At 34.4% G+C, this 26,164-nt stretch overlaps 3 protein-coding genes and 1 non-coding gene across 9 annotated transcripts; 1 reads left to right on the top strand and 3 right to left on the bottom strand.

Moving 5' to 3' along the window:
* The first annotated feature begins 14 nt into the window (after positions 1–14).
* Positions 15–1,902, top strand: LOC126865037 (replication factor C subunit 2). Of its 2 annotated transcripts, none has more exons than XM_050617088.1 (6): positions 15–369; positions 525–792; positions 888–1,136; positions 1,231–1,440; positions 1,522–1,635; positions 1,731–1,902. In XM_050617088.1, exons 1-6 carry the CDS (start codon positions 257–259, stop codon positions 1,830–1,832), a joined length of 1,056 nt encoding a protein of 351 aa, XP_050473045.1. In that variant the 5' UTR covers positions 15–256; the 3' UTR covers positions 1,833–1,902. The 2 variants fall into 2 exon arrangements, with proteins under 2 accessions (XP_050473045.1, XP_050473046.1); XM_050617089.1 differs by having other exon boundaries at positions 17–369; positions 1,697–1,902.
* Positions 1,887–26,164, bottom strand: LOC126865034 (uncharacterized). 5 transcript variants are annotated; one of them, XM_050617074.1, is made up of 12 exons: positions 25,773–26,164; positions 15,159–15,299; positions 13,997–14,090; positions 11,700–11,780; positions 6,805–6,968; positions 6,193–6,378; positions 5,650–5,805; positions 5,284–5,436; positions 3,826–4,087; positions 3,625–3,741; positions 3,138–3,545; positions 1,887–2,958 (listed from the first exon to the last, which is right to left on the bottom strand). In XM_050617074.1, exons 2-12 carry the CDS (start codon positions 15,236–15,238, stop codon positions 2,566–2,568), a joined length of 2,094 nt encoding a protein of 697 aa, XP_050473031.1. In that variant the 5' UTR covers positions 15,239–15,299; positions 25,773–26,164; the 3' UTR covers positions 1,887–2,565. The 5 variants fall into 5 exon arrangements, with proteins under 5 accessions (XP_050473031.1, XP_050473030.1, XP_050473032.1 ...); XM_050617073.1 differs by having other exon boundaries at positions 1,887–2,961; positions 25,773–26,153; XM_050617075.1 differs by lacking the exon at positions 3,625–3,741 and having other exon boundaries at positions 1,887–2,961; positions 25,773–26,142.
* Trnav-uac (transfer RNA valine (anticodon UAC)) lies at positions 15,569–15,641 on the bottom strand. Its single transcript has one exon. It is a non-coding gene; the product is annotated as a tRNA-Val (tRNA).
* Positions 22,512–23,705, bottom strand: LOC126864574 (meiosis-specific nuclear structural protein 1-like). Its single transcript, XM_050616027.1, has one exon. It carries the CDS (start codon positions 23,703–23,705, stop codon positions 22,512–22,514), a length of 1,194 nt encoding a protein of 397 aa, XP_050471984.1.

The following is a 26,164-nucleotide window of genomic DNA, read 5'->3' as shown; positions in this document are numbered from 1 at the left end:
TTCTTCTATCTTTCTCTTATAGTATTTTTAGATAATAAATACTTTCCGTAAATGAAATATTTTGAATATAAATTTTTAAGAACTTAGTACGTAGGTATTGTTCCTCTATTATCAAAAATCATTACTAATCGATAATGCAACTCTCCTGTTTGCACTGTCCCAAAAATGATCAAAACTTGTTACTTTATATTCCTATTTTATCCATGTTTAAACGAACTGGTCGATTTTTCCCGCGATTTTAACTTAAAGTTTAAAGATGGGAGTTGAGAATATTGTCGGTGAATCTATGAATATTGAAGCTGTGCCATCGACGAGTGGTTATAATATAAAAAATAAAGAAAAAGATAAGAAATCGGCCAATTTGCCATGGTATGTCAGTATAAATAAATATATAATTTCGAAATTAACAAATTTTGAGGTTATGTTTTTATTCCATAATTGATTTATATATTTATAGAGTAATAGAAAAGGAAGTTAAAATGCAAACAAAGTAATTTAATAAATGAAGGTCATTAATTGTTTAGGATTGAAAAGTATCGACCACAAATATTTTCTGACATTGTTGGTAATGAAGACACAGTATCCAGATTATCGGTATTTGCTGAACATGGGAACTGTCCTAATATTATCATTGCTGGTCCACCGGGAGTTGGTAAAACTACAACTATATTATGTTTGGCACGTATTTTATTAGGACCAGCGTTTAAGGAAGCAGTATTAGAATTAAATGCGTCAAATGAGAGAGGAATAGATGTCGTCAGAAATAAAATTAAAATGTTTGCCCAAAAGAGGGTAAGTATTTTTTTCTATGTTTGATAATATATCAAACCCCTTCATATATCCCTTTTAAATTTTCTTCGTCAAACATTTATTCCATGTTTATTCAGGTAAATTTGGCAAAAGGAAAACACAAAATAATAATTCTGGATGAAGCTGATAGCATGACTGATGGTGCGCAACAAGCATTACGTAGGACAATGGAAATATATAGCAATACAACTAGGTTTGCACTAGCTTGTAATACAAGTGAAAAAATTATCGAGCCAATACAGTCACGCTGTGCCATGTTAAGATATGGAAAATTATCAGATGCGCAAATTTTAGCAAAGATTATTGAAGTTTGTCAGAAAGAAGATGTACGATCAATCTTTAACAAATTGTTGTATTTTTATTTAAATATTTGAATGAAAATGTATTGCAATAACACTATATATATAATGAATTAACTAGGTTTCACATACAGATGATGGTTTAGAAGCAATAGTATTTACTGCACAGGGTGATATGAGACAGGCTCTAAATAATTTACAATCAACTTATAATGGTTTTGGACATGTAAACAGTGAGAATGTTTTTAAAGTCTGTGACGAACCACATCCATTACTTGTTAAAGAAATGTTGGAATTATGTGCACAGGGTAAAATTTCCAAAGCATATGGGGTAAGATATTATGCTATTTTAAAAACTTCCATTTAACATACCATAAGAATATAAAATGCCCTTTTTGATAAATGTTTATAGATAATGGAACATTTATGGAAAATGGGATATTCTGCAGAAGATTTGATCAGTAATATATTCAGAGTTTGTACAAATCTATCCATCGAAGAACCATTAAAATTAGATTTTATAAAAGTAAGTTAAAATATATTTATATTGTGTATGAATATGTAATGAATATTTTATATCAATATAGATATGAAAATACAAATTTGGAACTATCATTTTAGGAGATTGGAATAACTCATCTAGGAATAGTGGATGGAATTAATAGTTTACTACAAATGAACAGTCTTCTTGCTAGACTTTGTCAAAGAACTATGCAGAAATAAGAATGAATTCTACGATAAGAATATGTAATTTGAGAGAATAAAACTATTTATATATTTCTATTACATAAAATTTTTATTTTTTCAAAAAAATGATTATTTTAATATTTTAATTAATACTACATATACTTCGACTAGCAATTGATGAAAAAAAATTGGATTTGATGTTCACGTAATGATATACATACATATATATATATAAAGCTATCTTAATCACATAAAAATAAAAAAAGATTCATATTTTTAGAACTAATACTTATAAATTAGGGAGTATAAATGTACGTTTCACGTACTTTGTACGAAATATTTGTTTAACTTATAAAGCGAAATTTTTTTACGTAATCGATTACTTTGAACGTTTATATTCCATAGTACATGAAATGAATGTATACAACGAAACATTATCAGCCAATATAGTTAAACATAAAATTTAAAAATACGTATAAAAATAGCGTACGAATAAATCCAGAACAATTCAGTCTTCTTAAAGTACAAGTAAAAAGCATAAAAATATCATTTTGTATTTACAAATGCATCGTATAAAAATCTTCGTAAGTTCCCCAATTTTTTTCTATAATAACAGAGATCTTAAAAGATTCGTTGTTAATACTACTCGAATATTCATGTTACACTGAACAGATAATACATAAAAATATGTATAATATGCAGTGTACGTCGATATTTGAAATATCATTCATATCATAATGGTTCTTTCTTCCCTTACATTTTTTTTTGTTTAACACCATTTTTCCATAGTGACAGGTGCTAAATGAGGTCGTGGCTTAGGGGAAGGCCATCGTAACGCACTTTGACAAGACTCTGCTCTGGAAGGTGTCCTCGGCGGAGGTTGAGGTGGATTGGAATGCGATTCTTGCATTTGGTTACTTGTTTCTCCATTTGTTTCCGTTCGAATGCCTTTCTCCGGTGGATCACCTTTATGACTTCTTTTCATCGGTTTTTTAGCTATTTCATGGTGTGCAGATGGTGGTGCACTTTCTACGGATTGAAGACTAGCTGCTCGATGTAGAGACAATCGAAGTGGCTTTTTCGGTGGTGCTGGGCGAGATTTCGATTCTTGGGAGCTATAGACTACCGATATATCCGAGTTTTCTGACGCTCGCGACTGAGTCTCCTGAAATGACAAAGAATCCTAAGCTACGGAAATCATAATTCTAATTTCACGAATAACTAATCACTGGTCTACCAGACATTCGTTTCTTTCAAATAATCATTGTAATAAGTTTGCGAAAGAAAATGTTATCCATCCGTTTAGTTACTTCAATCATAATTTAAAATTTAACAAAATACCTGTAATCGATAATAGGTTGGTTCGGAATCGAAGTCTAACGGTTGTACTTGAGATGAATTTTTACGATTCTTAGATAAATGTTCCAAAGCTGATTCAACGCGCGGTGGTCTTCTACGTTGTAGTTGCGATTGTATCTGCGTTTGTTTGCAATCCAAGCTTGCAGTTGACCTGGTTAATGGAAATCCTTGATGTTTTTGTTTACTTCGTGATTTGTGATGACCATTGAAAATGCTAGCCGATGACGAGTCGAATTCGTTCGAGATTTTTACGTCTAGCGAACGTTTTGAATGGTCACTGTGCCTGCTTCTTACTGTTGGTAAACTCTGCCGTAATTCCATCGAATTCCGTACATTAAGGCCAGGAAGATTTGCAACTAACGCAGTTACCTGTGGTCCTTTTTGAAAAACCTAAAAAAAAAGTAATAAAGATTAAATTCTAGTTGTTGCAAAATGTTGAAATAAATTGGGTGCTTTTGAATTTACAAACATTTTTTACTGTTCTAAAAGAATATTCAAATAGTTTGTGAACTACTGTACAGTTGTTTTCATTTAAATGCCGCATCCTGTATAATAGGGTTGTGAAGAAATGATAAAGACCTATGGACTAACGTATAGAATAATGTATTATATCTTTTTGTACAATGCTTTCAACTAAGAAGAATAATGTATTTGTCGTCCTCTCGTATACCTGAACTTGTTCTTGACGGGTCGGTGGAGGGTCTGCAGGAACCTCGGCTCTACTTGGTGCGAGAAGATCCCTGACTTGTTCCTCGAGATATCCGATCCTGTGAGTCAGCCTAAGGTTATCAGATCGAAGAGTGCGGAGTGCTGCCAGGGATTCGCCTTTTCGAAGGACCACGATTTGCGCTGCATCGGGTGCAACGGCCAACAGCCTTGCTAAATCGCTTCTGCCTGCTCCCACCACAAGTTTTCCATTCACTTCCAAGATTCTGTAGACAATGTTGACCGATAAGTACGAGTTTCATGAGCGTGATTACGCTTAATTAGGTGAAATTTTTCAGTTTTCGAAGCAAGGGCTGACTTATTCTACTGAGACTTGGCGAAAAGACTAATTTATTCTCTTTGAGAATTTATATAATTCCTATATAATTATATAATTCTAATCAAGAACAAAATAAAGCAAAGCGAATCATTCATGAAAGGTATTAAACTTAAAACAATTTTGATCATTTATAGTATTTTCTACTATATATTTAAATAAGTATAAAAGGCTGAATGTAAAATACAGCGGTGTGAGTTGTAACAAACGCTGCTAAAAAATCTACATGAAAATGGGAAGGAGGATAAAGGATAGGGTCATGTGAAGCCGCAGGTGCAATTAGCGAGGGCACTCGGCGAACTTCCGGTGCTGCTTCACGCTACAGTGACCTGTTGGGAACCAAATGCCAAGATTGCACTATTGTTCGACAATGATAGCTGGGTTACATAGTGTGAGCAGTTGGTGTTATGTGTTATATTTATATGTATTGATGTGCTTCCTTTTTTAATAATCTTCACCTTTCTTCCTATTCCTTATTTTTTATTTACTTTCTTCGTTGTCTATCTTCTTCCTCATTGTTCTTTGATCACAAATCGTAATTTTATTACCCCAGTTTTGCTTGCTTTCTCTTGGAGAAATGTTACAATTTATTACGAACGACAGGTGTTCCGTCATGAAGACTATAAATGAAATCAAATGATCTATTCTGTACGATCTTTTCATTCAGCGAGAAGAAATAATCGTTTTTCCTTTTACGTGCTAATTGCTAAAGCGTAGAAAACATACTTTATGACCGTGTTCACCGCCAGTCGTCAGTATCCGGACTAAAGATAAAGGGAAAAGAATCCTGTTTACAATAATATACCGTTATACAGATAATGAGTCACTTTGTGACTTTTTATTGGATTACTTATTAAATTGTTTTTATAAATTTCACCATGACTGCGTATAATATGCGAAAATATATAAAATATTCAAAATACGGTACTAGTTACATAATATTTAATAAATGAAACAAATCTCTAGCTAGAGTCTATCTGTTTAGTTGTGTTCATAAACATAGATATCCGCAGTTTAGTAATCATTTATGTTTAAGTGTATAGTATAGTTATCGAATAAAATGTGGAATATTGTACTGTACGAAACCTGTCTCCCTTGCATAATCCAGAATCTTCAACTGCCCAATCGACATACAAGCCAGGTGTGTCTTCTCTTGGTCCAGCACCAAAACGAGGACTTTTTGGATCTGCGCTAACTTCCACTGCATGGATCGTAACTTGCGTAGAACCAGAGATACAACTATAAATCAAATATCAAAGATACTTTATTCTATCGTATTTCATAATCATTATGGCCTAAAATTTCGTTAATGTAATAAGATCAATGATAATATTTAAGATACGATTAAATATATTTTACCTAGTTATAACATATATCGTACAAATTCGATATAATATCTTTATCTTTATCGAGTTGTCATTTTTAAAGTATTTATTGCTTTAAGACAGATACCTAAATATTGTATCATTTTTCTGTTTCTCCTGGGTCTCTGCCAATTCCAAAGCAGCCTGTAAAGCTCTGCTTTCTTCGCGAAGAGTTAAAAGCTCGAGTTCTTCGCGTCCAAGTCTGTATTCTAATTCAGCTTGTTGAATTCGAACATCGATATTACTGGAATAAAAATGATTAATTAAGTTACATTTTTTTACTAGATAATTACAATCAAATATAATAAACGGTATAATTATTCGCAAGATATACAAATTGCATATAAAATAAACGAGAAGAATATATAAATAAAGAAAAAAAATTTTTTTTATACGGGCAACTGAACCCAAGCCTTCTAAATGAAAGCCATGTGCCCTAGCCACTAGACCATATAGGGTTCTATATACAATACGGTCACTTCACAATTTATTTCCCATTTTTATTTACTCTATTATTCCAATATAAATTTTGTTTCAATCTAATCTTTCAATAATTGACACACTTATAAATATATTTATTTAGCGTAATCGATGATTGACAACACAAGAATCATTCAAGTTTTCTACTTACTCTGTAATATCTAGTCGTTCGAGCGCTAATTTCAAATTTTTTATCGCTAGCCGCTTATTATCCGCATCGCGTCGCAACCTTTGAAGTCGTTCTTCGGCTGCTTTTCTGTCAGCCTCGGTTAGAGGTGGAGCACCATTACGTAAAGCTAATCTGTTGCTCAGTGTGTTGCACAGTTGCCCTTTCAGTCTGTAAAACCAAATTAAAACTTAACCATAGAAACGAAACCGAAATATTTGAAATGTTATTTGATATTTTCCATAGATTTATTTATGCCGAAGAGAACACAGTCACTGAATCGTTAAGATTTATTTAAAAAGCTGACAATTGCACAAAAGATGAAAGAATATCGTAAGCGTAGCAGTCGCAAATTCCTTGCAGCCTGCCAGCGCACGATTCAGTACGCGGCGGGCTTAATTTATTGCACCCTCAAGTGTCTTTGCTTTCTCTTCTTCGGACGGAGGGTGACGAAAGCCAGCCGATCGCTCTAAGCGATCGAAACTTTACGTTTTCTTACAAATGATATAAAAAAATCAGAACGCTACAGCAAGAAGCGATTATTGGAAAACATTTGTTCGGTACTATACTATTATATATTCATGAAACGTTTCTTACGTTTGAATGATATTTTCCTTGTCGCGTAATGCAATTCGAAGAGCGTCTAGCTCCTTATAATGATCTCTATTTCGATGACCAGCTGGCGATATTACTCCACCGGAAATGCTTCCACCTTTCTTTCTTCTTGGCGTAGTTGACAAAGATACTTCGATACTGGCCATCTGAGGACAAACAGATATTCTTAATTACAATCGTGATATCGTATTTTACACGCACGTATAAACAGTTACAAATTTCCAAAAAGAAACCGAGTCTTGTCTAATCTTTCGATCTTCCAAATAATAATTCATTCTAATAGTCGGAAGCTAAACTCACAATATGGTAGAATCAATATTTCTTTAGCCTAAGGATGTGATTTGAACGTGGTTGAAACTCGGGGTGTAAAACAGCGACGGTGTAAATATAAATTTATCGCTCTAGTAAATCTATGATTTGCGACGATAGTCGGAACGGGATGTCTCGATCTTAATGGAGTTCCACGTCGGTACTGCACGCCGATGGTCCTTGAGAAAGCAGCACTTGGTCTCTCCTGCTGGCATACAACACGGAGAAGGTCAATGCCGGCCTTGACTGCGCAGCAACCAGAAAGAAGGATGCGATACGAGACCTTGCACGCCCAGTGTGTCCCACACGAGACCACCAACTAGATTTGCTTGCAGAAAATATTCAACTAACCGGATATCCTCCGTAGCCATTGCCAAACATTCCTTGCGCTCTGCTTGTATTTTCACCTCTTATCAAAGCATTGAAATTTTGTAAATTAATTGTGATACTTAATATGTCATATTTAGCTCGTGTCGTTTTTACTTTTAGATATACAGCACCGCAAGATTGTTATAGAATTCCGTTTGCGTAATGAAGTTACTGAATAAGTTAATTTAGACTCTGTTAAGTCTTGGCGCATTTATTTTCATCCACAGGTAAGATAAACGGTTTCTAACCGTCACCTTTCGCTTCGCACGTTCTTCGTTCGCTTGGGCCTTTTTCGCGCCGGCTACTCGCCGTCCGCTCATGAGATTATCTCCAACTAAGATTTACGGCATAAAGATTCACGGTTATAGGATAAAACTTTCCATGCGATCCTATTTCGTTTTAAGTCGGAAGATTATACGTCAATGCCTTAAGAAGAAAAACGTAAAACAATTCTAACGTAGTGAAAAGTATAATAGTAAACGTACCGTCTAGTGTTCGTATCTGTACATTTGTTCGATTTTAAAAAATCATAAATGCGATTTATAGTTACAAACTTTTAAAAAAGTTAGAGGAAATAAGATTATTAAGTACAAACAGTTTTGATAACTAGAATGCTATTACTCTGATTCGTAGTGTTACACCGTTTCTAAGAATGGTATTATTTCAAGACCGGAAATTATTTTCTTGGAAAGGGAACTGTAGACGGCTGATTATACATAAAACTACTGTTACGAAACTTCTACCTTTATGTCCAGTATTCCTATCTTAGAGAATTATACTTTAGGAATTCCTTTTGTTTTAAAGTTTTAACGTGCGCAGTGTTACAATATTATTTTAATAAATAATCAATTATTTTAAATATTTTATTCAAATAATGCCTGAATCTGCGTAAGGATACGAAAATATTATTATTATCGTTTTGCAATTGGTTCGTTTTTTTTTTAGTCTTTGGTGAAGGTTGACAGAATCAAACAAAGCAACTACGCACGTTGTATTGTATCTGGTAGAAAACAAAAGGCAATCCGAGTTCAAGGCTTTGGGTGCAAGCCGTGAAGTACTTGCTTTCCATAAACATGATATTCCAATGATGCCATAGTGTCAAACAGTCGATAGCGATGAAATAAATTAACGAACTTGTACGTATGTACTATTTCTTTCCTTTTATATCTGACTCTATGAATTACTGAATCTTATATATGATCTTATATATCGCGAATATGTCCTTATCTACCATTTCTTGATTTTACAAGATATGTTGAAATATCTAAAATTCCGTGTGTTTTTCACCTTTTTAAACAAAGTTATACGGATAAAGTTAGGAAATAAGAACTAAATATTTTCAATTGGATAAAGAAAAACAATAATGGCACGAAACTTTTTCCAAAGTTCAAAACGATAGATGAGACGTTTTAACTGAGAGAGAAAGTATACTACGCGGTGACTCATAACGTAACAAAATAGTGCCACATAACATTTTTGAAATAATGAGGTAATAGAGACACGCAGCGAGGAGTTGTATCAAATCTAACACTTTCTTCTCCCCCGTTGAGAAGTAAAAGTGGGAACGGATGGACGGTGATCTCAGTACGAACATTCCGTGAATTTTTTTCCCGTGTGGAAGCGCGCTGTACACGTTACATTGCAGGAGGATGATAGCGGTGTGCACGGAGGAAGCGGAAATTTATTGCGGAATTTGCATGGGGAAGATCCGCATTTCCGAGATAATCCTGCCACCCTCTTCTGCAACTGTACGATACAATAGTTGCGCCCAGAGAATAGCGCGCGTGTTCGCGTTTACTTTATCTTTTCCATGTGTTCTGATAGTATCAACAAATTCCCTGAAATATATCGCAAACAATAAAATTCCTGACATAATTCTGAAATCATACGAATCACTTCGTATAATTCCAGTTTTGCACAGTGCAGGATTTTTCCATTATATATATCATATATAATACTGAATATTCTTTTAATTATAGCAAATGACAACATAGAGATAAAATTTAATAGATGGAATAAAATTTATTTGCAGAGATCATCACGTATCTGTTATAACGATAAATATTATATGTGTCTATTTCTACATTGATCAAAATATTGTACAGTTTTCTTGCGCTTGCTGCTACTTCCATTGTTTCCAATGAAGTTAAATTATTATCTCTGAAAACAGTTATTCGAGCGCGAAATTTGTGAAAGGCAGTGTTTTCAACGTTTTAAGAAGACGAAATCTTGCTTGGCGCATTGCTGTTCAGACAGTAAAGGGCACTGACTCCAGGATCTGCAATCTGGCTGACTAGATCTGTCTGAGTCTTTCAACCCAAGGACGTACTAAAGCCTACCTTTGACCAGTAGATTAGTACATTTACAAATAAACTATATTTAGCGGTAAATTGAAACAATGAAATGGTGTTTTAGTTTATTTTCTGTCATTCTCATGAAAATAAATGTTGCTCGTCATTTTGTATTTTTATAATAATCTTTAATCTGTAGCGAGCTACAAATTTAGCAGTAAAGTATAAAGACTTGGTATATGTATTACTTTTTAGAATTTTATTGTTACCATTACCAACTTTAAGAACTTTCATTGTTATTTATGGATTTATAAATGACATAAAAACATTTACTTCACTGTCCTCGAGTCATTGATTTCTTTTACGAAAGAATATTCGTCGCAAACTTTGAGCTTTGTATAGAAAGTTCTAAAAATTGTTACGAAGCAATGCGAAAATCTTCTTTCCATCGACAAAGATCATTACGTATCTGAAAAACGTTTTTGGCTCGTGGTAAGAAGATATCCTATCGACGTCGATGCAACCTTTTCAAGTCGACGTTCTTCTTCATTATTCATATCGAGCCCCCTGTGCACAGCACGCTCCTTCTGTTTTCTCTTTCTTTTACTCTTTCGTCCATTCTTTCTTTTGCTTTTGCTTTTTTCCTCTGAGATGGCAAAACATGACTTCGCGCTGGTCTGTTCGGGCGTAAACATCGGAATGGATTTTTGTAGCATGCTCGAAGAAGTCAACGAATCTGACAACGTACATTAATCGCGTCTTAAGAAAGTTAAGAAAATATGCTTGCTAACGCCGAAGGGTGAGATAAAAGATCACAGTTGTTTCGTGTATGATGACGGATGGATACATGATTTTTCCTTCTAACAGATATATCTTAGTGAATCAAAATTAAGGAGGCAGTTGTAGTATGTAACATATTTATTTCTATATTCCTATATCGTAGGAAAACAAAAAATATAAATTTAATCAAAAGTAACGTGTACGTTTTACTAAAATGTATTTTAGAAGTTTTAAGAAAATTATCTTTTCACTGCTCTGTCTCTTTCTTAATTTTCTGTTAAATTATTATACGCACGAAAGATTAAAGATAGAAGAATTTAATAATGGAACAAAACCCTACGATTTTATCGACATAAGTGGAATTAAAAAAAAGAATTTTTGAGGATGCTGCGCTATTGGGTATCTGTGTGCTGACTCGGGGCAGTTTTAATGGCACCCGCGCGCGCACGGTCCCTCAGTCCGAAACTCGAGTGAAGGGCCCTGAACGAAACACAGTTTGGTCCATGCATCTGCATATAAATCACTGGTTGGACAGCCTTAAAAAGCTGGGGGCTATTGCGGACCCGCCAATAACCGCGAAACATCGCCTTCGGTTTCTTCCGACGGGATGTTACGGTTAAAAACGACTTCCATATACCTACCTTTTTGCGCGAGTCTTTCAAAAAGAAAAAAAAAAATGTAAAAAAGAATGATCCTGGGCGTAGCAAGAATTTCATATTCTAGAATAGCGAAACAAAATTTTTTAAGTAACATGGACTCTGCTGCGTAATTGAAGTAGTATTATTAGTGAAATTTTACGAGTTACAAGTTACAGCATTAATAAATTCCTTTACATAAAGAAGTAAGTAAAATTTTAAAATTATGAAAAAAAATCTATAATCTATAACTTGTAATTTGTAAATTCACTAATGTATTATTAGTTGGTAAATTATTGTGCAATGGGGTCATTGTAGATGCAATTTCTTCCTAAGATTTTGTTCCTCGTACTTTGGAGGTTTTTGTTTTGTGCATTCGCTGTGTATTATTATTAACAAAATTATAAAATATGTATTATGTATGTAATTTTAGTTTAAAAAGTTTATTTTCACTTTATATACTAAACGATATAAATCTTCTTTATTTTATTACCTTTGCTTCCAAGGTTTCTAATTGCGCCATTCTTGGTTCCAGATATTGCTGCTGCGTTCCACTTCCTGTATGTAGAGCAGTCTGAAATGAAAAAAGTTAGATTTATATCAGCAATATGAATTCAGATTTCTTCAGTTTATGTATTTACAGTTTAGATAAAATGGGACTTTTAAATATGTATGTGGGTCGTAAACTTTATCACACGTATAGATTGCACTTCGTTTGCAAATATTCAGAGTTGTAAAAAACCAAATGTCAGTTTTGTGGAATCATTTCTTGACCACATATTTCACGTCACACGCTAGGGTCGTGGTTTTCCTGTTACGATCAACGTCCTTCGTGAGTCTTCGCAGTAAGATAATACTCGTGATGCTTTGAAGATTTTTTACAGGTGATGAGATCTCAACACTGAGAATAATCGCGTGCGTACGATAATTACGATCGTAACAAAATAATTATTTTTTCGATAATGTCTTCCCAAAAAGCTTCCCCTTGTACGATTATGAAAAAAAAATAAAATACAATATCCTTCGGAAGTTCACAAATTATTATTGCTAAAACTCTATAACATATTTATACAATATTTTTAATTGATTATGCTCCCCTCGTATAAATTGTTACAAATCATGTTAATTACTGCCTATGGGAACTGCAAAGTAAAAAGTGGCGATTTTCTGTTAATCATTTTGAAAACTTCACTTATTGTATTTATAACGTCAATATACATGTGCACTACGTAAGTTATGTCGGCTTGAATAAACGTTGTACAATAGAAAGTTATGAAAGCGTGGTTAATGCGTATTCAATGTCGAGAAGAGGAACGAAGCGGTTCTAAATACAACTTTAGAAAGATGCGTGTCTGCTGTTCTAGTTGCTTCAGGCAAATGGCGTGTGACTGCAACCCAAGCCGAGAAATTACGCGAAAGGCCCGATTGTAGGGCTCGTGAGAATTACGATTTCTTGACTTGCTCAAGGATTCTCACGACTATACGCGTATCAGGCGTGTGAGGGAGACACTTCACATATGTATATGTACGCATGATGATCGTATAATGCGCGGGTACATCGACCCTCTTAAAGCGTTCAAGCCCAGACCGATTGTGAAGCTTTATTACGAAATCCGTTCGACTCGGCGATCCATCTCAATACGATGACCAACGTACAAACGAGATCCATCACATTAATGGGACATTTTTCATTCTATTATTAGAAATGAGTTGGGGTTAGATTGAATTTACATTGTTTGGGATGCTCCTAGTAGGTCTACTTATGGAAATTAGCTCCGTCTTGATACATATTATCAATCTTATATATGTGTATTTGTTTATATTGGAAATTATATAAGCGAATAATGTTTCAGATATTTCGGATAATCGTCAGTAATAGACAACAATTACCGATTACCGATATCGCGCACATCGATGTAATCTTTCCATACACGCGACTAATAAAAGCCAAGCTTCTGTGAAATTAATTCAATCGTTGCATTAATTCATCTTTCGCTTCCATGAAACTTCTAAAACCTGGTTTATTCTCGATGATTTATCTAAACCGTTGATATGAAATGAGCTATAGTTGATTCTCTGGCAATATAGCTGTATCTTATCATAATTGCGGCCGTCTCCCTCAAAGCACAATTGATTTGTCATTCGATATAATGCAAATGGGTTATGTATTTGACGACTCTTCGAATCATAAATGCAGCAGATAGAACAGAAAGCGTTATCGATGGTCACAGTATCTTACATATCCCCCGAGGTATCGACGAACAAAGAATGTCAAGCTATAACTGGCGAAGGCCAGTGCTTTGTGACGTCGGGATAGTGCACTACGATACTTCCTACTGGCGGATCGTGCTGCTTCAACGTAGTTAATTGAAGCAATTAAAAGCAGCCTTAGTTCGCCACGGGTCGTCTTCGCGTTCGTTAATCATCGAAGATCGTGGGTGTGCTCGGGAAGAAGGAGTATCATGAGTCGAGAAACATATAATCATTGCCAGGGATGGAAGCTTCTACCAGCCTCGTAGACCCGGAAGGCGACATACGAGAGATACTAGATACGCCAATTCCTAATCTAGGATTAGCTGGCAACTACCCATGAGGAACAATTTATTTCTGGATATTCCTATCCGACGAGTTAATCGAATGTCTCTTTCGTGTTTCTATTATTGTCGATCTAAAATTGCGAGATAGTTAGAATAAAACCTTGTCAGATTAATTTCATATTCCCATCTTGTTTCTTACCTGTTTGTAAAGAAGACATAATAATAATTAGTTTACAGACGTTACTAAACTTACCAGAGAAACTGATCGTTGCTGAAGCTTGAGTCCCAGATCTTCTTTTCCGTCACCACAGTCGGTTGTATAAAGTAACACACTTTTTTTCGATCCCCTGAAATCAAAGCTGTTTAATGCGCTGTGTATATATAACGATTAAAACGATTGCTGCTTTTCTCCCTGTTCAATTGGACGTGTCGTAATTGCATGTTAGGAGATAATTTATCCAATTACGATATAAACGATTTGTTTGCTTAGCCTTCAGACGTTTCATCGTGTTTAACTACTTCCTTTCGACATATTCGCGAAGTAATAATTGCGTAATAATTCCAAAGCTCTCGTTTTAAATAAATCTTTGTTATATTCTACGCATTTGAACGTTTCATCTCGGTGTTAAAGATTAATTCTAAAATTTAGAAAATGTTGGCACATTTTATTTTTATTTCTCTTTATATACATATAATTCTAATTGTCTTTGATACTTTAATTGCTCGAAAATTCTTTGTTTGAAACAGATTGAAAGACCTTTCATTCTCTCAATTTTAATCATAAAATAAACAAAGCTCCTACAACTTATAGAAATTTTACAAAAATTATAACCATTTTGAACTTATTTTAAACAAAACTTAGAAACTAGTTCAGTTGTATAGGACCCTGCTTTTTCAAAAATTGTTAACGATTATTAACGTATAAACTTTTAAACCGAAATCTAACATCTTTATCTAGCTAGATCAAACCTCGTGTTTGCGTAATTATACGGAAAAGCGATTAAAATGTTACGTGAAGTAATCTCGAATTTTTTCAAACATGTTAACAGAGCATTGCATATTTGTTGAATAATCTGATGGAGCAACCAGCCCATGAAAGTTCATTGTCGTTGTTACATATGCGAAATGTATTATTTATTCGAAGCAGCAATTAACAGTGATAAAACTGGTAGAGATCACATTTAAGAATATATTTGAAAGCACGCTAAGTTGCGAAGAAAATTGACGAATAATGAACTAAAAATTAATCGGCTGCCCCTTGACTGGGATGAGAAAAGTGTTCCAGATTTCTACTCTTCAATTATGAACGATAAATCAATGTACGGTATATAGTCGACGCCCTTCTTGTCGCGAGCAATTAAACGCGAACCCGTAATATAATACGGTAGTATAGGCTGCGTTTATGATAATCACACCTGAGTGCCTTCCCATTCCGGTTGAATAGCTGATGTTCAGCGAGCACGGGCGAATCGATGTAGCACCGGCTCTCGTTCATAGCGACAACAGCAATAACAGCAACATTTCAACCTACGTTAATTTGTTCGCTGCATTGACATCTGAAATAATAAAATAAAATCTGATGTTATTTTTATATTTTTTATTTTTGTATTATTTTATATTTTTTATTTTTATAGCATTTTTATATTTTTTATTTTTGTTTCTCTTCCTTATTTCACAATCTCTGTTAATGCAACTTTTAAAGTATGCATTACTCGCTTATTCTTTTTTCAATTAAAATTATCTGTTTGTAAAATTATCAAAAAGTATGTTTGGAACATGATATACATATACACAAAATACGTACGCATGAAAAAGGAAAAAAGAATGGTTCCGACCGGAATCGAACCGGCGATCTTCTGCGTGTAAAGCAGACGTGATAACCACTACACCACGGAACCTCGATGTAGGGTTCGATTTTATATTAAAAGTCATAAATATTAGTATTTTTATATTTTTATGAGTATTAATTAGAGAAATAGAGCTTAGACTGAAATTTATTTCATCTGCTTTTACATATTATAAATGCATAAAAGTGTTTAGTTTATCATAATCTCATATATCGCGATTCAAAGCATCGATAATTAAGAGTGTAAAGCGTAGTAAAGCGTGTTTGAATTGCTTTAGCCATTATTCGAAAAAAAAAACGGTGATAGATGATAGATGATAGACTGTAATACTAGAGCTATAGTTCGCTTACAATTAAAAGTAATTGGAATCGATCGTCGGTTTGCGTTTACAGAGAGGCGCCAGGGCGGTTTCAGTGAGTAAACCCACGCGTCACAATCGACCAAGAAACGTTATGAGTAATATTCGTAAATGCATTAAGTAACCTTCCATAATGGTCGGTTGATCTGCATATGTTATGCACGAGAAAGTTCATTCCTTCGCCCACTGCGACAACTACCAACAATGCACATATATCCAGAGAGGTCTAGACGAAGCCAGGAGAGTGTGAGTGTCTGTATAAATCGCTAAGATGGTAGACGTCGCATAATTAGATATACGATGTAGTACATGAATGCAAATAGTGTTTCGTGAGTGCAATGCGATTCATGTTTAGGAAACAGTGTAAAACAAAAATAATTAATCATACTTCGCGTTACGATTGTGTTTATAGATACCGTGTATTATTAGGTAGCTGAAAAAGTTTTGCCAGTTTTACACAATAAGAATATAACAATTTATATCTATATCCCGATTAATTAATATCACTCACAAAGATTTTTTGATATTCAGAATGTACGAGGTCATCGATCAAATTTTATACTATTATGATGTGCTACAGATGTTATACATTGCAGTTTCAAGAGCGTACAACCGTTTAACCGTCAGTTCTATTTTGACCTCTATAGAAGTTAGGAAGTAGAATATTTACGAGGATATGCATGGCTTGGTACACGATGCAGTGTCCCGGAGAATGATGGGGAACGTGAGTTATATGCGAGGAAAGGCTATGACGATACCGTGACGAGAACAGCTGGTTGTCAGGTGTGCACTGGGATTCTATTGATTCCATCACAAATGGAGTATAAACGCCTGTTACCATTTCGAATGCTTTCACTTTATGTATTCGTATGTATCTGTTCGTTTACAACATATGACACGTATGTCTTTATCATTATGTAGAAAATGGAATATAAAGAGCACATTTTGATAACCTTCTAATCACATAATAAGCTATGTAGATTTCATTCTTCAAAAATATGTATTTACATAAACCTTCATAGTCTAATAATAATAGCCATTAGCAGAGAGTTTGGGTAAATATATCGAACAGCATAAAACTGCGTGTTTTGATGCAAGCAACTTTTTTAATATCACTTGCGAAACGCGTGGGCGAGCGTTATCATGCAAACCTCATCTTACGTGTCATTCTAGCATGTCACTCCGCTATCAAACCGGCGATATGTATAACAGTAGCTTATGGTATTACAAAGCCATCTTCTGTAAAAGCGGACGGAATAAGCGACCGAATAACTATGTAGCTTATAGTAGCAGTTCTTGGTATTCTGTAGCTTCGACACAATGGGACACAATAAGATTGTAACGTTACGATGGATGAGCCCTGTCACCATATTATTTGTCACCATGCGATTGAATAGATAACAAGATACACGATATACAACGAGGCACGAGTGAACAGAGTGTAATTCTTCCTGAATCGCTATATGGCACGAAAACTAATTTCTTCGTATAAAAGCATTTTCCTTTTACATATGTCGATGAAAATATTTTATCTCTCATGAAAGTTGAAATCTTCGAAAGAATATTAAATATCGACACAAACACTATTTATTCGATTAATTAAAAAGTCTCATGAATTTATACCAACGAGTTTTATCCCGTTATGGCTGCGTGAGAAAATTTATTAATAGTAGTCACCTATATCTTCTAATTTGTAACGTTATTAGTATTAATCAATCGTGCAAGAGGGTCGAGGTGTTCAAATACTTATGGCCAACGGTATGTACGTTGATTACTCTACATTTAAAAAATTGCAATTACCGATTATATCAAAAGAGTTTTGTTTGTCCCCTTTTCAAGTACTTTTAGAGCCCTTTTCAGAGAGGGAGGAAGACGGTCCCTATAGTGAGCGGTAGGCGAAGTTTGGCAACGGTGTGGAACTTCCTCCAGGTCTGACTCTTCGGTCATCGAACCGTTACAACCAAACTTACTCTTTGGAAAGTCCTCATTTACGACATATCCTTAAGTCACCGAGGACGAGCCACGAATTTCTAAAAACTACCTAAGCCATACTAACTGCCTTTGCCGAGATGGAGTGTTGATATATGTAAGCAATAAAAAGAAATCCTTGACCTCAAAAATCGTGATCGTTTCATAAATCATGCCATGAGCATACCTGACGATTAATTTCTTCGTTCTGGCTTGTTTCCTGGTTGAAAGTTCAATGTTTAAACTGAAGTTGTTAATTGTTTGTAATTTAGAACCTGTTTCTTTCTTCAAACTCTTTTATAATTTATTTAATAAATTCAAGTTGGCAAATTAAATAATCGACTTGTACTTGTTTGCTATGTAACTGGATTTACAAATTAGAGAAGACAAACAATTTATTTAGTAGTTTTATTTAAAAATTGGTAAAAAAGAAATCCATAATGAAAGTGTTTTCTCTAAGATTTAAATATTTGCACTTGTTTGTATACTTTAAATTCCATCATTATGAATCGTCTATCTCGTTGTGATTCTTCTATTATTTTAAATAATAACTAAAAATTTTATTATAAAAATATTACTTTCGCTAGTTTCGATGATTATTTAACGTATTTTACATATTTATGCACTTTATATATAAAAGATAACGTAATGACGCCTAAGGTATAATTTGTATACTGGAAGATTAAAAATCGGAAATTTATGTATAGCAGAAAATAATATATGTCTACGCAGAGTCAATTGCCTCGATATGGAAGCGTATATCTCCAACCGTTCTTATCTCAAAATACGTAAAATTTATACTATTGAAGATTATAAGTTTAAGAAGCAAGCGCAACGTCTTTTTGCTTGTTTCGCTTATCGGATTAAGTTCTCCGCTACACGGCACGTCGTACAACGTGTTGCATAGATACCCTTCAAATGGTTTCTTTCTAGTTGTCATACATATGTATACATATACATACACACTTTTCTAAATGTCACTGTCAAAGAAGTTATTGTACAAACGGAAAATAGCATAAATCATTTTCTGTTCCAACGTAATAACTTGTTACAGTACAATGTTGTATATCGCAATGTCAAGTGTAAAAATATTGATGATAAATATTGCAAATTTTCAATATTTAGTTTACGATTAAACGTTTCATTCTTCCATATACAACTTGAATACAAGCGATAATTGGAGTCCTACGATTCGAAAAACGTTCCCGATTTTTCTATCGTTTTAGCCAGAGAAACAGTTACATAGTGCGAAAAAACGAAGCACTTCTGACTTCTCGCTTCTTGCATTCTGCTTCCAAGGCAATTTATTTCCGGAGAACTAAACGAAGTTACTCAGCACAAGAAAGAGCAGCGTTACAACGAGGAGTATACTCGATACAAGGCCATAAAACAGTCAATTGTTAGAAACGTGTTGAGTTTGTGGTTGTCACGCGATCGTCAATTGATAAAAGAAAAAAAAAAAGGATTATTTTCCATAACAAATTACATGTTACAAAGAAGGTGGAAACAGTACTCCATTACGTATTTCTTGCACGTGTCATTCTATGCTTCATGCACGTATTTCTACTTTATTTACTGTTTAAAAAAACATTATACAATAATTTCAAAAAAAGTGAAAAAATAGTTTGCACATGTACAATGGCGAGTATGTAAATAGAAACATGTTGAAGCATTGAAAGCATTGAACGTGGTAAGATAATCATTTTTTTATGAAAACATTAATTATACTATAATTTTTTTAAAAATCATAACAAAGTTCATTCAACGGAAAAGTAGAGGATTAAATGTTTCTACATTCTGCATATATAAATATCACGACTTGAAACTAGTTTAAGGCGATATTTACGAACTGGTTAGGTTTCTATGCCCATGTGCAGATTCGTTGGAATAATCTGAAATAGATATCTTGATATTTTTAACAAATTTCTTAAACAATTAATTTACATTATACCGTTTTGCGCGTAATTTTGTCTTCTGAATGATTATGATGTTATACGTTCCAGTGCGTAGAGACTAACCGCACTAAAGCCAGAAATATGTTTCATGAAAGTTGTTTCTTTCCCTCGCATCTCTTATTTCACTATTTGGTTAAACATATCTATTTTTAGTTCGAAACCTTTTTGTGTTTCTACTTATATTTTTAACGTTTTAAATAAACAAAGGAATATTTGCAGTCTGTAAGCTTATATAATTTAACGTTGCGAAAAAAAGGCGTTAACGAGATATCTACCATTGCTTTTAACGATCAAGAAACTTGATTCTTCCACTCCAAGCAAGAAGAAAACGAAGATACACGTAACGTGCAAGTAAATTGAAATAACGGTGTACCATTACGAGTAAGCATCAAATAATCATTCTTTCATTTAGCATTGAAAGTGTTTCATTTCCCTTTTGTACGGAGGATAATTGAAAACTATTTCCTCTCCTTCCAAGTCTTACAAAATCTGCTCACTTGCGAATTACTTTTCTTTAACACTCTCTTCAATTTATATTATTTCATGAAAAGAAATGTCCTTCGACATTTCTAAGCTTGGCAAAATTTCAAAGTCTATTCGTTTCGATAAGCCTTTGATCGAGTTTTCCAACGTCAAATCCCAATTTCAAGGAAATACACGCTCACGTTTGGTATCGATTGGGTTGCTAAACTGTGCAATCGATTGACGTTGCTATCACCTTTAAACCGGCTTGTTCTCTAGCTAGTTTAATTTAGTCGCAGTCGTGTTTAAGATTTATCGGGCGCATTAATCGGAAGACGGAGAACGTAACAGTCTACGTTTGATGATCGGCTTCTGTCGTTACTTAAACGGTTGCATTCCGCTAGTTACGCATCGAACACGAAACGACGTTAATCTCGTTAATCAAATCAGAAATCTTCTAACTAACTTTGTGCGTTTGCTTCAAACAGACGTACACCCCCTTCCCCCTTCATAATTATCAGGGATAATAATAATATTGATAGTAATAAAATTAAATGAATCAGAAAAATCATTCGTAATATTTTATAGTCCCGAAATTGCAATCTGTTAACAGCGGAATTTAGTTTTAAAAATCCCTTACAGGGTGCGTAGTTAAAATCAAGCAATGACGAGTATACAGGTCGAACGCAGGGCACATGCTCCTATTATAAATTTTACGACAAAAATAAAGCAGAACGAGGAAGGATTACATTTTCATTCAATAAAAAGTTGTCAATTCATCGTTGAAAAAGGTATTGCTATTAAAAACTTAAAAATTGCCAGAAAATAACAAAATTCATAAACAAGAAAAATTAAAGAAAAAAGATCTAAGAAATTCAGTTGATTTCAGTATGGTATTTTATAAAGCAAGGTACCGCACAAAGTGAAACTTCGCAAGTGGCGTTCGAGTAACGTGACTCCTTACGGATTCCATTTTTTGAGCAGACGGCACATCTTCGAAGTGGATTTGCTTTTGATGGTGTAGCTGATACAAAACACAAAAGAGTTTTGAGAATAGCCGATATACGCATAATCAAATAATCAAACTTTTTTATAAAATACATAATATGTTTACTGGAAGTATAAAGGAAACATGCCATTAAATGTCATTTATATTACTGTTTACTAAAATTTTGAGTTTTTATAATAAATGGCAATTTTTTATTTCATACGACGAGTATACATGTCACACCCAATTAACTAGTTAAATAAGATGTAAAAGATAAAATTATAAAATATACTGAACATTATATGTCACAATGACCTCGTTTATTTCTATGTATGTATGCTAGTCATTTTTAAGCACAATACCTATAGTAGTCTTCGCGATATAGAAAAATCGTAAAGTTGGTCAGGTGTCAAAATTTACCTAGATATTTCAAGGCATCTGGATATGCGAAGTGACAGAAATCTAAGAAAGTAAGGATTTGAAATCTGGGTCAGTCAGACCACATAAAATTCTATGTGCGGCCCTGGATGTCATAATATTAATCTACGTCGCTACTTGATGCTTGAATTTAAGATCTCTATTTGACGGTATTTCGTACAACTATGATTTTCAGCTAGCAAGTCCTGCTTATGTAGCAACATATGTAGTGATCTTACAACAGCTTAACTTAATAGATTCGTAAACGACGCTTCTCAAGTCCGCATAACGCGATCTTTTTCTGTGACAATATGTAGGTACTTATGTGCTCTCTTCGTCTTTTCTTTTAAAGAACAGAACACTCCATTCTTTGTTATCCTGTTGCATAATAAATTCACGCTCGTCATTTTTATAGATTTGGCAAGATTTAATTTTCTAATGTTAATTTAATAATTTACACGAATCAAATACTTGCAGATATAGTGCTAAATTCGACGCAACTAAGCATCTGGCTTTTTCTGGATTTCTCAGGCGAACTCTCACAAAGGAAGTGAAACATTTTAATAATTAGCAACACCTGTCGACAGGTGCCGGGATCTAGATTTGTTCTATCTTCTATTAAATATTCAAGAACTTTCAAACTGTAGAACTAAGTTCTCCTGACAATAATATCATTTAACTTATGGACGATTGTCGATTTGTGTAAATCATTATTAATTAATTGACAATTAAGGATTAGTTAGCTAAAGGTTATGAGTTAAAAACTCGTGAAATTATGCGAATTGTTCGATAATCTTTTGCTCCTCTTCAGAAAGAGCGCTTTTATTAATAAAGTCACCAACATTCGACGCGTGCTTTTCCAACAATCGTTTTCTATCTTCTTTAATACGTTCTAGATTGGCTTTTTCGCGCCTCTTTTCTTCTTTAGCAGTTTCCTGCGTATTGAAAATCTCTTCTTCTCGAATCTTACGTCGGGTTTCGATCAATCGAGCCAAATCCTCTCGATACTGTAGCTGCATTCTACGTCTAGCCGCAGCAGTCAGTCTGGCAGTTTTCTCATCCTCTACAATTTTTCTCATAATTTCTTCTGCGAACATTCTATCTTGCTCAACAAATCGTAACTTACACTGTTCTGTGAAAACAATTTGTTCTTTCAAATTAACCGCCAATTCCTCTCTCATCCTCTTTCTTTGAATATTTTCCATTTCCTCTTTCAGCAACGACTCATACTTTACATCCTCGGCTATCAATTCGTCTATCAAAATATCTCTCTCTTTTTTTCTAGTTTCTGCATTTATCAGTATGTTGGCAATCTTACTCGTTGTTCGTTCCCTTCTTTTTAATTGTTCTTCGTAAAGGTTTCTCACTCTTTTAATCCTTTCATCGATTTCCTTTAAATATTTTTCGTCCTTGTAAAGTTTGTCCGCCTCAGCTGCCCTCTCCTCTTCCTCGCGAATCTGCCTAATTTCCTGAAAAATTAAACGTTCTCGCCTTAAAGTCTCAGCCAGTTGGTTTTTTCTCTCAAGCGTTTTAAGTTCTTCGTGCTGTTCTCTTATTCTATCCATTTCTGTTAAGACTTCTCTCTCGTGGCGAGCTTCCTCCATCATCAAACTCTTCTCTTCTTCTTTCCGTTTCATCTGAATAGTCAGTTCTTTCCTGTAATCTTCCGACTTCTCGAGGCTCTCGGATCTTTGGCGAAGATCATCCTCGAGGACCGCCTGCTGTTCCAATCGCATCAGTTCTGCGGCTTGTTGTTTCCGTACATTCTCGATGTAACGCTCGGTCTCCCTTTCTAGGATTTGCGCTTGCAGCTCCTTCGTAATGTACGCCCTTCGCAGCTCAGCTTCGAGTTCTGCGATCTCGTCATACGATTCTCGATTGCGACTACTTCGTCGTAGCTTCGCGATATAATCTCTTACTTTCGTCGTATCTTGTTGCGTCTCTTCTTTCTTTGATCCCTTCTCCATGACTGGCTCGTCGAGCTTTCGCTGTTCAACGTTACTTTACAAGGATATGAATTGTTTGGAAATTACCCAACAAAGTATTGCCACTGTTATTTTAACAAACAAATGTGATTCAGATTTCTTTACAATTACACTCGACTAACTTTGATCATCGTAATTTAGAAAATAAAACTTTTACGAGGCTACTCATATCGATTAATCACAATTCTTCGAATTGCTTTCCCCGTTGATTGAGTTGTACAGTGATTAATTAACACGTCGATCGATTTATCATTGTACAACGTACATATTACGTTGCACAGTGTGTAACAGCTAGTGAACTCTGCAACAAAAAATGATTCACGATGCGCAAATCTCAATAGTCACACGAAACATTGCATTTGCATACGATGTAACACAGTACTTGGAATAAAATTAATGGCGGATTAACGGTACATTCAATTCGCTTTTTCTTGCGGGACTTGATTACTCTTTGGGAATCTTCGCACGCCAATTTAGGTCACTCCAAATTTACTCACGCGATTCAGCTATTTCATGCCCAATCACAACGATTAATACACGCGTGAATTGTCCATATTTTCTATTAACTTTCAATAGAATATATTACACAATATTTATTATATTGTAGCAAGAAAAAAGACAACGAATGATTCTGTCTACAAAATCGATGTTTAGCGTTCGATACAAATGAATTCAATTCTATGTAACATTATCGTTTCGATACTAATGGATCGTAAGTGTAAAAACTCTGAAGATGTAAAGGAAACAAGCTTGCTATTGTTAGTGCATATTACGTACAGGGTGGGAAAAAGTACGCGTAGGATGTTTGATTGTTGCAGCTCACGTGTGCAATTAATTTCATCTTCCTTAATTTTCTATTGTTGAAACTTTCCATACTCTGATATGCTTATTTTGCAAAGCAAAGCAAAAGTACGAAAGATACAAGTATGTAAAAAATCTCCTTTGCAAGAACGTCGTATATAATAAGATTGTTTTATCTTGCTGAATATTTCCATTAATTCAATAGCTAATAATTAAAGTAAATAGGCATTTGGTATAAGGTTCTGTTAGATTTGACGCGATACGGCTAACATGGTGTATCAACAAATAGTCCGAAAACACTTTCCTGTAAGATGTTTTGATATCATTGTTGTTGATGTTTTGATATAATTGTATCATTACAGTTATTGTTACTAGAATCATTAGCTTTGTAAGATAGTCATTTAGAGATCAATTGCACATACGTAGATCTGATAGTATGAACAAAAAGGTTTTGAGTTTGGAAAAATAATTGCGTATACATAATCTACTTATCGTAAAGCTATTGTGAAAAGGTGTGAGATCTAACTCACACAATATCTGGTTACTGACTTTGATATATATGTTTCACAATTACGGCTTGCTTGTTCCCAGAAAACAGCTGCTCTTTCAAACTCCATGAGATGTAACTTGTCCGTGTAATTGTTCGAAACACCTATTGTTGAACGATGTCAAATAGAAGGCTGAGATCGAATTTCGCACAATGTAATAATACTTTGAAATAAACTTTCGAAAATGGATACCGACTTATTATTAATTTTAAATTACGCATATTTAATGGAATGTACGTACATGTATCATATATAAGACATATAGGACGTTCTTGAAAGCGTGAAAGATAACATAATCCAGAGTTACGTTACACTTGCGTCGTATTTATTTTCTACACTTGTATCTAATATTATACTAGAATGAAAATTATCTATCATTCAAATGATATTTGACAATCGATATTTGTCATAAATACATTCAATTAATTTCATACACACGCAATATATCTCCCATACGTATATGGAAAACAATGTTTAACTTACATACGGACAATAAGCTGCGCGACAAGAATCGATTGTAATAGCAGAGAAAAGAAACTTGAAAGAAAAATGCCGATCTAGTTCAGAAGGAATTATTTATACGCAAGCTGCGTTGTTCACACGTGGTGACTGTTTACAAAACCAAATCGAATCACTTAATACGTTGTTGTACAGGCGCTTGCGCTATTCTAGAACTAGCATAAAAAGAAAATCAACATACCCTCTGATGCGCAAATTCCAAGATAATCGCTATAAATCCTATCCACGTGCACTTTGGATCGCAGAAAAATTCACAGGAAGAAACGATTTGTTGGCGACTAGTTAGACAAATTGATCAACTAACGACAAACAAAACCAACGGCGCTGGTTTCTTCTCTAGTGGAAGAGAAGTTTCCTTAGTACAAAGTTTCACCGATCGAGTCGAAGGAAAATTTGGCGAAAGTTCGGAAAAGGCACGGATAGACTTTCGAAGCGGAGTGGAACGTTTCGGTATATGCGAGCGACACACAGGATTGAGACCGACTAACCGGCTTTCCGCGTCAAGGCACACGCTAGCCGAAGCTATGCTGCGCGGCCTCTTTAAACCCATCCCTCTGATAGGCTCACGCGGAA

The sequence above is a fragment of the Bombus huntii genome, chromosome 4, assembly GCF_024542735.1.
Source record: "Bombus huntii isolate Logan2020A chromosome 4, iyBomHunt1.1, whole genome shotgun sequence".
NCBI lineage: Eukaryota > Metazoa > Arthropoda > Insecta > Hymenoptera > Apidae > Bombus > Bombus huntii.
The sequence above is the reverse complement of the archived record's forward strand: the minus strand, read 5'-3'. Positions and strand labels throughout refer to the sequence as shown.